Raw genomic sequence first — 15,086 nt, 5'->3', positions numbered from 1 at the left:
ATACATCAATAATCAAATATTTGCACACTGATGTTAAATACATGAAATTCATTTTTGTTGTGCCTTGACTTGCTCCCATGAATGATGATGAAACTTCTTTAGGAGTTTGATGGACTTCCATGGACTTCCTGTTAGTCTTAATTTCAACATATACAGTGTGTGTAGCTTCCTGTGGTTTCACGAGGTGCACTAGTCTCAAGTTTGTCTGTTAGCTGTTGAGCTGGCTGGTAGACTGCAATTTCCAAATGTAAGAATACATGTGCTGTAAGAGTTTAATTAAACAGGGTCATTTGTGTGGGTGTCCATAGCAGCAGTGCCTTTTGCTGTCATCTAAAACCATCGCACAAGGAATGGACATGCATTTATCTAGATATGAGGAGCGCTGCGTATACAAAACCATGAAAATTAAAGAAAATGTAATGAAAATTAAATTAATCTTTGTGTAATGTCTCCGTTTCCCAGCCACAACTTGCTGGACTCCAAAATCAACACTCTGCTGTCCATGTGTCAGGATACCAACCTCCTGAACCCCGTCCATGGCATTGTCCAGAGTGTGGTGTACCATGAGGAGTCGCCGCCACAGTACCAGCCCTCCTATTTACAGAGTAATACATGACAACACCTTTGACCTTTTCTCTTGGTCTTCACGTTTAGGCTTAACACCGGAAATCTGTCACTACATGTCTAATTACATATGCACAGGTGTTTCTTATGATAGAGGAGATGGTGTAGAAAGTACCAGATAATACTGAATAGCTTTGATTTGACTGGCTGATGTCACAGTAGGTGTGTAGGTATGTCGGACACTGAGGGTTGGTGACCCCACATCCAACATGAATAAAGGTGATCTGGAACAGCAAACAACATGATTTTAGTTAGCCTGGATCCAGCTCTCGTGAATCACCACACCCACATTTTTTTAAAATATATGGCAGTTCCTGAGGTCTGGGCTGCTCTGATTGCCAGGGTTAGATTTGTCTGGAATCTCTGTCAGATCCCTGACACCTTCATAGTGCACGATGAGATGTAATCAAAGGAAGCAGCAGCCGTTAAAATATTGTGATGTGGGGCGCCCCGGTGGCTCACTGGCTAAGAGCGCGTACCATGTACCAGGGTTTAGTCCCAATCGCAGTGACCAGGGTTCGAATCCAACCTCAGGTCGTTTGCTGCATGTCATCCCCTCTCTCCCCTGCCTTTCCTGTCTCTCTCTACTGTGACTGTTAAATAAAGCATAAATGCCAAAAAAATAATTAAAATATATATATATATATATATATATATCGTGATGCTATCAACAACAAGCTGAATTTGGAGAGGTTGTCTATCATAGAGAAATGTTACAGCATCGATAAATTAAAAGATAAACAGCAGGTGAAACCATTGCGTAGTGATACAGAAACAAAGTAGTTTCACTGGTCAGCAAGCAAGAGGACTAAATTGAGCATCAACTTGTACATATATATGCTCTTACAGAGTATAGCAAATTTCTCTGTCAAAACTATTTCCTTTGGCTGCTGGAAGTATTTTCTCTTCTGTCTTTACTTTTCTGTTTGTCAACAAAGGTCTTATTTATGACCCATGTTTTTTTGTTTTTTGTTTTTTAATGAAACCCAGTTTTGACCTTAGCAGAAGCTGTGGTTAATGGATAGTAGAAAAGCAGTTAAGTGCAAGTTGCCATCTACTGTGTTGGAGAAGTACCCCTGGTACTCCTACTCCCCTGTCCCTTGCCTAAATCTTTCTCTTCCCTTCCCTTTGTGTCATTTCACAGGTTTTGGCTTTAATGGACTTTGGAGGTTTGCCGGGCCCTTCTCTAAGGTATGATTCATTGCCTCCACCTTTCATATTTTCATTTTCATTTTCCCTTGGCAGCTTCGGAGCCTGCCACACAGGAGAAATTCTGCTCAGTAAGCAATTACAGTCGGTTGCGCTAGCTAGCCTGCCGATTGGTGTGGAGATTTATGTAGCCACTCTCCCACATAAACGCATACACTGGCACTCGCACATACACACTAGTGCACAGTGGCAGAGGAGTTAGAGATAGCATTCTTCAAAAGTTACTGATTGTACATCAGTTGAGAATATACAACAATTAATGTAGTATTTTTAGGTCTGTTCCAGACAGGGGAAGTCAGGGAATCTGTGAGTTTCCCAAACAGGTCACCTGACAGGAATATAGCATGATGTATGTTGCAACTTGTCGCAGGATGGGAGAACATTTTCAGGCCATGGAAAATTTAAGCAAATACCCCCACGATCAACCTAACTGCAAAGTTTTGTGCAAATCAGACCAAAAAATATCACCTGTGATTATCAAAATTATACCTGGAAGACAAATGATCAGTAGGAAAGTACCTTTAAATGGCTGCAGTTGTGCAATTTGGTGGAAGTTGTGCTTTAACAAAAGCTTTCTAGGTCTTACTATAACCCCGAACATCCTGGTTCAGTGGAGGATTTTACTGTTTTACTGTCTAAATGCTGTTTTCAGAGGCTGTTTTTACTGTTACAGCAATAATATTGATTGTAAACAGTGAATACTTTATTTTTCTGGCATGCACATTTCCACAAATATCAGCTGTCACTCGATCAAAAATACCAGCCTTTTAAAGACCCCATGAAATGATCTCCTGTACAGCAGAGCGTCAGACATCATCCTGCACTAGTGGGAGTAAATTAAAAATTCAACCAATAAAACCTTGACAAATCTTTAAACATCCCCTCTCATCCACCTATTCCTTCAAGTAAAATTGTGTTTCTCTCCCAAACTCATATCCTGTTGTGAATAATCCTTCCCTGCACCGTGTCCCAAACATCCCGTTTCAACAGGAAATACATAAAATCAAGAAAGAGTCCATTTCATGGGGTCTTTAAAAACCCACATCAGCATATATTAATATAACCTGACTCATGATTCTCCACCTGCCACTTTCCTCTCCAGCAAACTCAGATCCCGGACTACGCTGAGCTGATCGTCAAGTTCCTGGACGCATTGATTGACAGCTACCTGCCGGCGGCGGAGGAGGAGCGAGGAGAGGAGCAGCTGCGGACCCCCACTTCGCCCTACCCCCCCGCCAACCAGAGCCAGCTCAGCATCACCGCCAACCTCAACCTGTCCAACTCCATGACCTCACTCGCCACCTCACAGCACTCGCCAGGTCTCACACTTTACTCACATTCACCTTTTTGATGAGCGGCCTGCAAACACTGTTCACGTGTATGTTAGAGGCACTGCTGAGTCTGTAGCTGGGCGGAAAGTCAGTGGTTTATTCACTCTGTTTTATTCTCGCTTGAGTTAGAGGAGCTACAGTTGTCAGCTAGTCAGGGCTCAATATTATGAACCCTTTAAATAAATTCAGTTCAAGTGATAGTTTGGATTGTTGCCCATGTAAGAATCTCTATGCTCTGAGTGTAATACATCCACCAAGTTTGGTCTTTTAACTCCTTCCCTGGAGCAGCACACTTCCAGTGCCACGAGCTGGAAGTGTGCTGCTCCAAAATAAATGATGTACATACAAACAACAGGTTTTTGAACAGTGACACAGCACTGAAAAGTTGTTTTGAAGGATGCACAGCAACACACATTTGTTTTGGTTTCATTTTCAACAAGAGTGTGGACCCCCGACCTGAGCCCGCTGCCTGACCTGCTGGGAGCTGAAATTTAAAAATTATGTTCGGGTTCAGGTCATGTTCGGTCATATTGACATTATTTTAGTGAGTTTACTTGACAATGCTGAAGGCTGTTTCCGGTGGTTAATGTAGCCTAGCAATTGAGGACAAGCAAAATCTTCGGGTTTGAACACAAAAAAGAAAGAATGCTTGGTTTGGGTCAGGCTCGGTTAATATGCTCCCATCTCGAGTCGGGTTCGGACAAAAACGTGTTGCCCAATCCACACTCTCCTTTTGACGCTCTTTTTAGTACCCTGGCTTCTAAAATAGTAGAACTATTATCTGCAGTAGCAATGCTACTACTGTGTCACCCCATGGGTTGAATATGGGACCAGAGCCACGCCGCAAAGATAACATGCCACAGCATTGCTGAAGTCAGACCGATTTTAAATAGTGTTTGTTGCTCAAACAAGCAAGCCTCATCGACTTCTGTTGGTAGAAGGAAAAAAAAATATGTTCAAGTTGATTTTTGGCGCCGAGACATCGTTATTTTTCCCAAAAGTGCTGATGTAAGTAGCCAGTGAATGAACTGTCTTCGTTTCCTTCCTGTCTCTGTCAAAGAGTGTGGCCCTTAACTGGATCAGGTGTGCAAGAGTAGAGCTGGAAAAAAAAGCTGGTCTGGTTGGACTGGACTGGTTTGAGAAGTACTATTAGAGATTTGTGTTTTAGTGTGTCTGATACAAAATCCAGCAGAGCGGTAGAGCTTCCCTGAGGGGCTAATGTCTCCAGCTGACAGGTAGCAATGCTGCTGTAGCTCCTAAGTTGCAAGGTTAGACTGATTAACAGTAGCGCTGTAAACTGGCCAAAGCAGCTACCATTTCACCTGACAGCTACGTCACAGCAGGTGGACATGACAGTCACTAGTGATTGGTTAGGAGGATTCAAATCCCTCTGTGTGCTGAAACCAGGTCACATTGCAGCAATGCCAAATTGAATGATGGGGTGGAAATTGGTCATTCAGTCCGAATACCAGGCTAAGGCTTCGTGTCCACAGGGGTGTGTTTTGCTTCCCACATCTGGATGCTTGATGGGCGTGGCCACTCCTGATGATAGACAGTTGCTCCTGAATTTCAAACCGGACCAACATGGCAGCTCTTTTCGAAACTTTCTTAGATATCACAAAAACAGTTCACCAAAACATTCGCAGTTTCAGAGTGTCCTAGAGGCGGTGAGTCATGCAAGATGCCTGTAAATTGCATAAAGTAACCTTGACCTCAACTTCATGCAAATGAGGAGACACCGACGTGACACCCTGTCTCTCAAAACGCAGCGCAATGCTACCAGAATGAATCGCGCAGCTGCCTACATAGACAGTGAATGGGAAGCATGGAAATGACCGATCCTGTGGACACGGACCATCAGCCTGGGTGTCCCTCCCATCGTAGCCCAGGGTGCGCTGCTTTTACAGGGGATGATGGAAGCTGATTAATTTTGGCCTTTGTTGACATCCACTAAGGCACCACCTGCTAATAATATATTCCTCCTATTAACTATTCCAGCCTTTGCCAGATAACACCAGGAAAGCATTAATTGGATAATGCTGGTAATAAAAGTTGCCCACCTTTGTCCTCACTTTTGCTCCATTGATTGGTTCCAGGGGAGAGGCAGCTGCATCAAAGCACATTGGCCATCACTGTAGTCCACATTTATGATACCAGTTACTGGAAAAATTCTGAATATCGGCCCGATGATCGATGGCTGGAATGATAATTGATCGACCCCTCAGTGTTTTATATATGCGCATGCTCATATCATTCCACTCAGCATTTTTATTTGTGTTATCAGATGTTACTCACTCATTTTGCTGTCATTCATTTGTTTTAATTTTCATTCATTCTCAAGTTTTTGTTGTCTTTTGTTTCTCATCATCTCTTGTTTCTCTCCCGTTGTCTCTCCCTCTTCCCATTTGTTTTCCCTTTTCCCTTTTTCTTTCCCTCTCTCTCTCTCTCTCTGCCCCTGTCTCTCTTTCTCTCGCTCTGAAGCCTCTTTGTCTTGCTCTAAGTCTGCTGTTTTTGCGCCACATCTCCTCCTCCCAGGTACTCTTCCCCTTCCCTTGATACTCTGTGACCTCTGACCTCAGTCAAGGTCAAATCAGACTCTCGCTAAAGTTGGTGTTGAGTTGATCCCACACACACTTCAGGCTCAAACAGGCTTCAGCTGAACTAGTGGCAGTATTCACATTTAACAGTACAACCATCTGTCTCCTATGATCTTCAGTGGAGATTCATTCACTCTATAAAAAAATAATAATAATAACATAAGGATAAAAAAGAAAAATATTACCTCCTCGGTGGCATGACTGCAGTACATGCCTGAGAGTGCACAGACAGTCCAGCCAGGCTTGTCCATAGCACCCTCTAGTGTTTCATAATTAATATCTCAAAACATGAACTTGAACATGAAATCATTACTAGAGTAATTCTGAGACCTCAGTGTAATTGCCATAACCATTTAAATATTTTACATTTTAGTATTGTGCACCATGGGGTCAAATTTGGACAGAAAGAGGCCCGCCTGCTTTATAGCACAAAGAAAGACTGCTTTGTGTCAGGCAGCAGAAAGAGGACATCACTCCTCTAACACAAACAGACCTGAAGCTTTCTGACTACGACAGATGGAGGAAGACCCCTGTTAAGGCGCTGGGCGTGGGGTAGCAGGTTAAATGGGAAATGATATTTTAATTTTGAGAAAAAAATTGCATTAACAATACCACTAATGTGAGATTAGGACAAAGTCTCACCTGTTTAGATGAATAGATGAATGGATGGATGGCTTTAATAATCCCTGGAAGAAAATTCAACAGTGATAGCTGCCAGATGCATTTAACACAAGGACAAAGTGAACGTGAACATGAACAGCTAAGGTGGCACTAAGATCCACCAAGATGAATAGACAGGAGGACTGATGAATGGATAAGTGGAGATACTGTGATAAGTGATGGTGACGATAATAACAATTATTGTTATCATTATTATAATTATTATCTTTACAGAAGTAGTAAGATAGTTGTAGTAGAATTTGACAGCAGATAATGTAATAACTGTCAGAACTGCCAGTGTGCAAAGAGCACAGTGATCATCATAATTATACAGTATAAAAGTGTAATATAATAATTGTACTGATAATATAGTAGAATATAATGGAATCAAATAATAGAGAAATCTTATTGACAGTGCATAAAGCAGTAACAGTCAGATGTAGTGTGTTAAGAGCATATTGTGCAAAATAATAATAATCAGAGGAACGTATACAAGTGTGTACATTATTAGTATACAAGAGTTCTGCCAGGCACGATGTGCACACAAGCTAAAATATCAGTCCAGATATATTTTAGTGTTCGCTGAGTCCTGATGTGCAAAGTGTTAAGAATAAAATAATTTTAAAAAATTATATATAAAATGTCTTGAGGTATCAGTTCATTTGATGGTTTAACCCTTTGAAACTTGAGCGAATTCTCTTGATTTCTCTCAACAACAAAAAAATACGGGAAAGAAAAGGTGACGAGCAAATTAGCAAGAAATGACACAAAAATAAGGGGAAAATTAAATAAATACATGAATAAAAAGTAGCAAAAAGTTGCAAGAGAATGACCAGAAATTTACCCCCCTCCCATCTTCCTTTCAAGTGAAAAAAAAAAAAAAAAAAAAAGTAGAAACTATCTGAACATCAGAGCAAAAATTTGCCAGAAAATTTGTAAGATGTTACTGGAAAATTTGCAAAAACAAATTACAAGAAAACAATTAATAATTCCTAATTATAATGAATTTATATGAAATTACAATAGGTGTAAGAGGGTTAAAATTAAAATGACACAGTGCAGGTAGATGCCGTCTGAACCACAGAGAGAAATGGAGAGACACCATTGGCTGAGACAGGTTTTGTGTATTTCTGTTGTGTGTTCTTTCTGCTGAGGTCTAATGGTTTTGCTGTGGCTTTTCTCCTATCCTCCCTGCCCTCCTCACCTCATTCATCTGTCCCTCCATCCTCCTCCTCCTCCTCTTCTTCATCCTCCCGCTCTGTACCTGCCCTCCAGGTGTGGATAAGGAGAACGTCCAGCTCTCGCCCAGCTCGGCCCTCTCCAGCGGGGGCCGGACTCGCCACGGCTCAGCCAGTCAGGTCCAGAAGCAGCGCAGTGCCGGCAGCTTCAAGAGACCCAGCATCAAGAAGATTGTCTGAGGAGCCGGAGAACCAACACCCCCCCCTCCCAACACACACACACACACACACACACAAACACACACACACACACACACATACACACACACACGCACACCTGCCCTTACCTTACCCCCGCCTCCACCATGGCCTGCCAGCCAGGTCTCATGCTGCACTCCGCTTTCTACTCCACTTTTTTACTCTTCCTCTTTTTTTCATCTTCCTTGTTGTCGTTTCAGCAGGAGAACAAGATCTTTTTATGTGTTTGCGCTAAAAGAATGGAGGAATACTCACGAGGGCAAACCTGAATTTTGTGCTGTCTGAGAATTTTTTTCGTTAAATATTTTACTTTATCTTTGAGATGACCCACGGTGAACGAGAAGCTGTTGAATTGGGGGGTTTTTTTTTGTTTTTTTTTTTCTTGTCTCTCTTGTGAATAGAACCCACCCAGAGTTTCTGTTTTGGGAGCTGATTCTTAAAGCTGTACATAGAACATGTACGACACATGTATTAAACCTGACAGCGCAATGATTTGTGGCCGTTTCGGTCCCCCTGCAGCGGGAGGTCTTGCATACGAAAGCGTTTTCAAAGCCACTTCAAAGCAAGGCAAAGCAAGACTTTTTAGCTGATGTGAATACTGGCCGGGAGGTGACGTCGAGGTTTGCTTTGGACTTTGATGAAGTATCGGACCATGCCATAGATATTATGTAGGGCAGTTTACGTAGGGGCAGGGAGGAGGAGGTGGGGGTCGAAAAGTAGTGGAAAAAGGTATGTTGAATTTCAATCCATGCATCTCCAGATTAAGTTGCTAGTCTCTTCACCCTCCTCACGACCAGGCTTACACACTCCTGAGTGCAGCCGTCTCCTCTATCAGCGCAAGATGGACCAAATGCCAAAAGGCAGCAGGGAGCCGATCTATCTGACAGAACCTTTTAGACCGCCTTCAGTCTGGATTTGGTTGGACATCTTAGTTCACTTCTCCCCTGTTATGTACATATTATACATAGAAAAATTATGTATACCTTGTCCTTAGTGATAATTTAGATGTTGACGTTTTCTCCATGGTGTGCCTTCGTCAGGGTTTTTCAGTGTGTATAATTTGTAAAATAGAAGTGAAACCTTGCTGGGGACAAAGAACAGGTACTAATTATGGAGGCGTGCCGTCCACATCACCACGAGTTAACACGCTGCAAACGAGCTGTGTCATAACTGGCATTCAATGATCGTCAAATATACAATCATCCATATACCCTGTTGCCTGAAAAGTATTTATCCTGTACAGCTAGATAGTGTTACAAAAATATTATTTTGAAACACTTTCCAAAAATGTTATTCTTTTGAAACACTTGCAGTGTGTGAACATGAAGATTGCAAAACACTAGGAGAAGGCGCAAATGTGTAAATAGCAAAAAAATTTTCTTTCTTTTTTTTTTTTTTTGTATGTGTGTGTGTGTGTGCGTGTGTGCATTTTGTTTATTTGTTTTGGGTTTTTTTTTTTTTTTCTAGTATGAATCTCTTCCGTGCATAACATTTTTATTTGTTTACACAGCGACAAGGAAAATTGTGTAATAGGCAATAATCCTCAACTCTTAAACTCCTTGGTCAACCACCAGTTTTATCTGTACAGCCTAACAGGGAAAACTAAATTCAGTTCATCGACTTGGTGCAATATGATGCCAACTCTTTTGTTGCCTATTCATATTGAGGTTTCTCTCTTATATATGGGGTTTATTTATTGATTACCTCCAGTGACCATTTGAAGAGGACAGAGACATTGGATTGTGTGAAGTTTGGTCCAGCTGAATACCTCCATTTCACCCCATCAGGCTGAGGTCTAATGAAACATAACCCAGGTGTAGTTAGGACAAGTTTCCTAAGGGAAAGATACATCCTTAAACACTCTGACACGGTTAAAAGCAGCTGTTGATGATGTACCGTATTCTCGCAGTTCTACTAGTGTGTTTTTCTTGCTACAGTGCATAACTGGCCAAACACAGAGGCGACATCACATTGAGTTCTGTGCAGCAGCTGCAATGGAGTTTGACAGCAGAGAATGTTTCAGTGATCGACAGCATCAGCGGTGAATGTCAGGTTTTGGTGTCTGTCCTTCACAATCAGTGAGCGAAAGCTTTTCTTGATCCACCGTTTTGCACCGACACTCTGCCGTCACACAGGGACAAATCCGTCGTACCAGAGGCACATAGAGCAGCTTCTCCACCTGCAGCCGCTGCAGGAGACCAACATGCAATGCAACTACAAGACATTTTCAATAAGGGGACTTTGTTTTCTTTAGGAAATGTAGAAAATCACTAACTAAAGTAGAAGCAGGCCGAGGATGGTTGAGGAAAGTAGGTACACCAAATATAAATTACTGCTCTTCATCACCAAACAACTGATGGAAAGAATTAGATAACTGGTTGTGATCTTTCAGTGTAGAGTATGTGGAGGTGAATTTTTCCCTTCAGTGAATTACAGGCTTTTGATCCACACTTCAGAAGAACATTTGAAGAAACCTTCCATATAATCGCAGCAGATACAGGGACCTTAGCTATTTTGTAGGACAGTAGTGGTGCTATCTTTCTCTCATTGTTACTGAGTGCTGGATACTGGCTGGATGCTCCAAATGCTAACTGTTAGCCTCCTGCCATTGAGATTGCCTTCCCCCCCAGCTAACACTCTTAAAAATATCCACCTTAATCCACTCAAAGACGATTTAAGATCTCTTTACAAGTGTTGCTTCCTGAAACTAAACCACATATTACTACAAAGTGAATATAGATGATAGTTTTGCTCAAATTACTGTTTATAACTGTTTTTTTTCCCCTATTATCAACATCCAGAAAGATCTGGCTATGGTCTCAGCACAGAGAGTTTAGACCACACAAGAAAATAGTTCTGCAGTTGATTATTTTTGAAACTGCCATCATTTTTTTTTTTTACACCATTTCAGAGTGTAGAAATTGTGCTACGCGTCATCAAACTCAAACTTTGTTCATTTAACAACTTGGCTGTATTCAGGCTGTTGTTTTTAAAAATGTTAGCTGGGGGGAAGTCAATGTGAATGGCAGAAGGCTAACAGTTAGCATTCGGAGCATCCAGCCAGTATCCAGCACTCAGTAACAATGAGAGGAGGATAGCACCACTACTGTCCTACAGAACAGCTGGGGGGGGGGGGGGGGGGTTGAAATAATTGCACATTCTTCAAAGTGGGCAAACTATCCCTTTAAATCACCAGTCCCATTAAATAGCATGTGTGTGATTGTTGCTTGTGAATGGGATCATTTCATTCACAAATGCACAGGATGCATAGAGTGGGACTGTGGGGGAAAAGTTTCCCATTCACAGCCTCCCAGTCACCGCTCATCCACTTTTGGTTTATCCAACCCTTCAATCCTGCCTTAACATCTATGCATGGGAAGAGTTGAGTATTGTTGTGGGACTAATTTTTTTTTTTTTAAGTTTGTCCATAACTACATTGAAAACAATTTATTACCATTTTAGGCATTGACTTTAAAGTATAAATACTCACCACTTTTTGTATTAATGTAATCAGCTGAAGTGAATGTGAGGCGGTGTTATTTCCTTCATTGCACCGATGTGCACGTGTGACCACAGGACTGATTTTTGCTGAATGCTAGGGCTGAAAGGGAACGAACAGGGGACGATTTTAACAGAGACGGCCTCAGAAACAGCATGTTGTAATTCAGCCTCAACAAAACGGCCTAAAGGGAAGAATAAACTACTTATAGCATCGACCGCTGTGTAATAACAGGGATTCGTTAGGAACTAAAACTCTTGAAGTTGAAAGCAGAGTGGACAGTTTGGGTATCAGAGCAGGTTGGAGCCGTCAGCTGCAGAATCAGAAACCTCACTTGATATGAAATGATGATCGTAGCCCTTCATTGATAATGCATTGGTATAGTTTTTCGTTATGGGATTACTTTGCTTGCTATTAAGGGAATCAGGACCAAACCATGAGATTTTTTTTTCACATTGTAACACGTTTAAAATTTAGTAGCACCATGTCATTCTTCCCTTGTTGGTGTTTAAGGCCTTTAACTTCTGTCCAACATTGTTTTTTTTTTCCATTATTGAAACGCATCAGCCATATTATGTTGACTCTTTACTGCCTTACCGTAAAAACATTCAAACCGATGAAGCCCGCCATGTCAGTGTGTAAAAATGCCTCGTTAAATCAGGCGTCACATTCCTCTCTCTCCTCTTCAGCTGCCCGGTTACAGAGCAGCAGGTCAACTCATCAGGGAAAAAGGAGACAGTGTTTTTGAAAGCCAATACCAACATTTTTTGTGTTAAAGCTGCTAACGGGCAATATTTTGTGCTTATCTTAAAGGGACAGTTCACCCATTTTGAAAAATGTGGCATTATTTCACTACTCCCCCCCTAGCTGTTCTGTAGGACAGTAGTGGTGCTATCTTCCTCTCATTGTTACTGAGTGCTGGATACTGGCTGGATGCTCCGAATGCTAACTGTTAGCCTCCTGCCATTGAGATTGACTTCCCCCGGCTAACATTCATAAAGATAACCACCTTCATCCACTCAAAGAAGGTTTAACATCAATTTCCAAATGTCGTGTTCCAAAACTTAACCACATGTGATTACCAAGTACATCCGGATGACAGTTTTGCTCAGATTACTGTTTATACTGTTTATATTTTTCCTGCTGTCAACACCTGGAAAGATCCGGCAACCTCTGCACTTCCTGTATCACTCTGTGTCAGAGGAGCCGTACCCTACACATGTCCACATGTTGCAGCTTTACAACTTTCTCCTGAGTATTTAAAAATAGCTAACAGATAATGTTGTGACTCGCTTCCTCTTTTCCACCATTTTGAAATTTTTGCATTATTTCAGGTTGCAGAGATTCTGCCACACATCATCAAACTCAGATTTTGCTTTAGTGTGCACTTGGTAATCATATGTTGTTCAGTTTTGGAAAGCAGCGCTTGTAAAATGATGCTAAACCTTCTTTGAATGGATTAAAGCGGTTATTTTTAAGAGTGTTAGCCGGGGGGAAGTCAATCTGAATGGCAGGAGGCTAACAGTTAGCATTTAGAGCATCCAGTCAGTATCCAGCACTCAGTAACAATAAGAGGAAGATAGCACCACTACTGTCTTACATGACAGCTGGGAGAGGGAGTGAAATAATTGCACATTCTTCAAAATGGGAAAACTATCCCTTTAAGCCTCTGAAACAGCATTTGAATAATCATGGGACACAAAACTCTCCTCTGAAGCCCAGAATAAATTTGCTTTAAGGTTAGCAGCTCTTAACTATGTACGGTGACAGCAAAAGTAATAGACTTTAAATAAGATTATTATTAAATTAATTAAGAAAATGTTGGTTTTTCACATGTCAGACTTTCAGGGAGTAACCTGCATCATTTCAGAGGAGGACAACACTGACCGGGTGATTTCTGATATTCAATGAAACACCATCATCACAGTTAATAGTTTCGTTTGGCATTTTCGTCAAATGTGAGGAATTTCAACACAAATTGTTGGGGTGAAGGCGTGTGGCATCGCTGTATCAGCATGAACCGGCCACTGAATCTCTCTTCATTTAAATCTTGCCTTATTCTCATCTGAGTTATAATTTAATGTCAAGGAAAGATCTCTATTTCTCTGTGCGTTGACGCTGAAACGTCTCGCCCTCTCACGTCTTTCCAGGAAATAAAAAACTACCGTGAGGCAAATTTCTTCATCTGAGCACCACGGTTATCTGTCGTCCATATTCTCCAGACTTTAGTTATACTTGTATTTGAACAGAAAATTAAGGATTAGGTTTCCATAACCTCTTCAACAAGTGGTTGACTTGCACTAATTTAAAATCAGTCATGGGTTTGTAAAGATGAAAAACCTCAAATGTGGCATGTTTTATTTGATGTTATGCAAAATCTAATGTCTCTAGAGTATTGGTCTCAGTTTTGTTTTTAATGCAGTATGTGTGACAATTGTAAATATTTTGTGTACAATTTGAGATGGTATATTTACTACACTGTACATACATGTGATATTGTATCATTTTGTTTTTGTAAAGCAGTTAGTTTCTGTATAATATTATACAAATTGAACTATTCCAGTGTTAGTAATAAAATGTTTTGCTCTCCACTATGTTCAAACCTGTGTGCTGACAGAGACTGAAGCCTTTTTTTTTTTTTTTTTTCTTCGCCCCACTTTGATTTACCTCAATAAAGCACAAACATACATTTTTCTACCTGGAGGACGTTTCAAGAAGCAAGCCCTCAAGGTGAACCCAGGAAAAATATGTTTGTTTGTTTTTTTCTCCATCATCAGTAAAAATGAACCTGAAGAGATGTTCCTGAGCAAGGGTTAGCACTAATGCTTTTTTTTTTTCTTTTGTCAAATCAAATGAGATTTCATAACAGTCACCACACGCTTTCCTTTCTACACAGATGTTTTGAAGCTCTATCATATGAGCCCGAGAGGACCTCAGAAACTAACCCTGCTGTTAATTTGTGCAGGGCAACCTCTTATAAATTCTGATTAAAAAAACAAAACAAAAAAACTCCTAGGTATATGTCCTCAGTGTACTTGACTCCCTTTAACAACATACCTGAAAAAAATACAGATTATGAACTCTTGAATGCCATAAAAAAGTTCCAATTATGTAATTTTAATGGGTCTCTTAATTCCTGAAACAGCAAATCGAGAGTGAACAGTGCCTCCTTGATTTTTACCATAATGCATTTTATAACGTTACTCCTGAGTTAATCCCTGAAATGCTCCTTAAAACATAAACAGCCTAAATTTACACCTTAAATGGGACATGACAGTTTTGGTGCACTGCTAAGTTACATTTAAAGAATTTCACTCATACTTGAAATGTTATATTAGGTGATCTATTTATCTATCTATCTATCTATAGATAGATAGATAAATAGATTGAAAGCCGTCACTACACCTTAATTAAAACAAAGATTGTATGAATTTAGGTGTAGTTAGGGTTTTTTATGTTTTGTTGTGGAAATTAAGATTTTATTATGAAACAGTGTCTTCAGAAAAATATGCTGCATGCCCATTCACTGTCATCAAACTGTGTGTTGCATGAACTTTGGTCGTACTCATTTCCATCAGCCCAAACCTGGAGGCACAGCTGCGCTCCAAACTCCCTGGTTTATATGCAAACTTTATTTCCTCGGAGCCGAACCCCTTGACTGCGTCCTCACGGCAGTTCCCGCGAGAGTACAACTGACACGGGTTAGCGTTGACTTCTCGGCATCGCGAGG

The 15,086-nt window shown here is 40.9% G+C and overlaps 1 protein-coding gene across 9 annotated transcripts in view; it reads left to right on the top strand.

The window, feature by feature from the left end:
• Positions 1 to 7,961, top strand: part of nf1a (neurofibromin 1a) — a 107,735-nt gene extending 99,774 nt beyond the window's left edge. For 5 of the 9 annotated variants that reach the window (XM_030066297.1, XM_030066295.1, XM_030066299.1 and 2 more), the window contains 5 exons: positions 463 to 605; positions 1,769 to 1,815; positions 2,936 to 3,152; positions 5,646 to 5,699; positions 7,697 to 7,961. In XM_030066297.1, coding sequence (XP_029922157.1) covers positions 463 to 605; positions 1,769 to 1,815; positions 2,936 to 3,152; positions 5,646 to 5,699; positions 7,697 to 7,839 — 604 coding nt within the window. In that variant the 3' untranslated portion in view covers positions 7,840 to 7,961. The remainder of the gene's footprint in view (positions 1 to 462; positions 606 to 1,768; positions 1,816 to 2,935; positions 3,153 to 5,645; positions 5,700 to 7,696) is intronic. The other 4 variants (XM_030066296.1, XM_030066301.1, XM_030066300.1 and 1 more) reach the window with 2 other exon arrangements.
• Positions 7,962 to 15,086: the final 7,125 nt, after the last annotated feature.

The sequence above is a fragment of the Myripristis murdjan genome, chromosome 13 (assembly GCF_902150065.1).
Source record: "Myripristis murdjan chromosome 13, fMyrMur1.1, whole genome shotgun sequence".
In the NCBI taxonomy this organism is placed as follows: domain Eukaryota; kingdom Metazoa; phylum Chordata; class Actinopteri; order Holocentriformes; family Holocentridae; genus Myripristis; species Myripristis murdjan.
The sequence above is the reverse complement of the archived record's forward strand: the minus strand, read 5'-3'. Positions and strand labels throughout refer to the sequence as shown.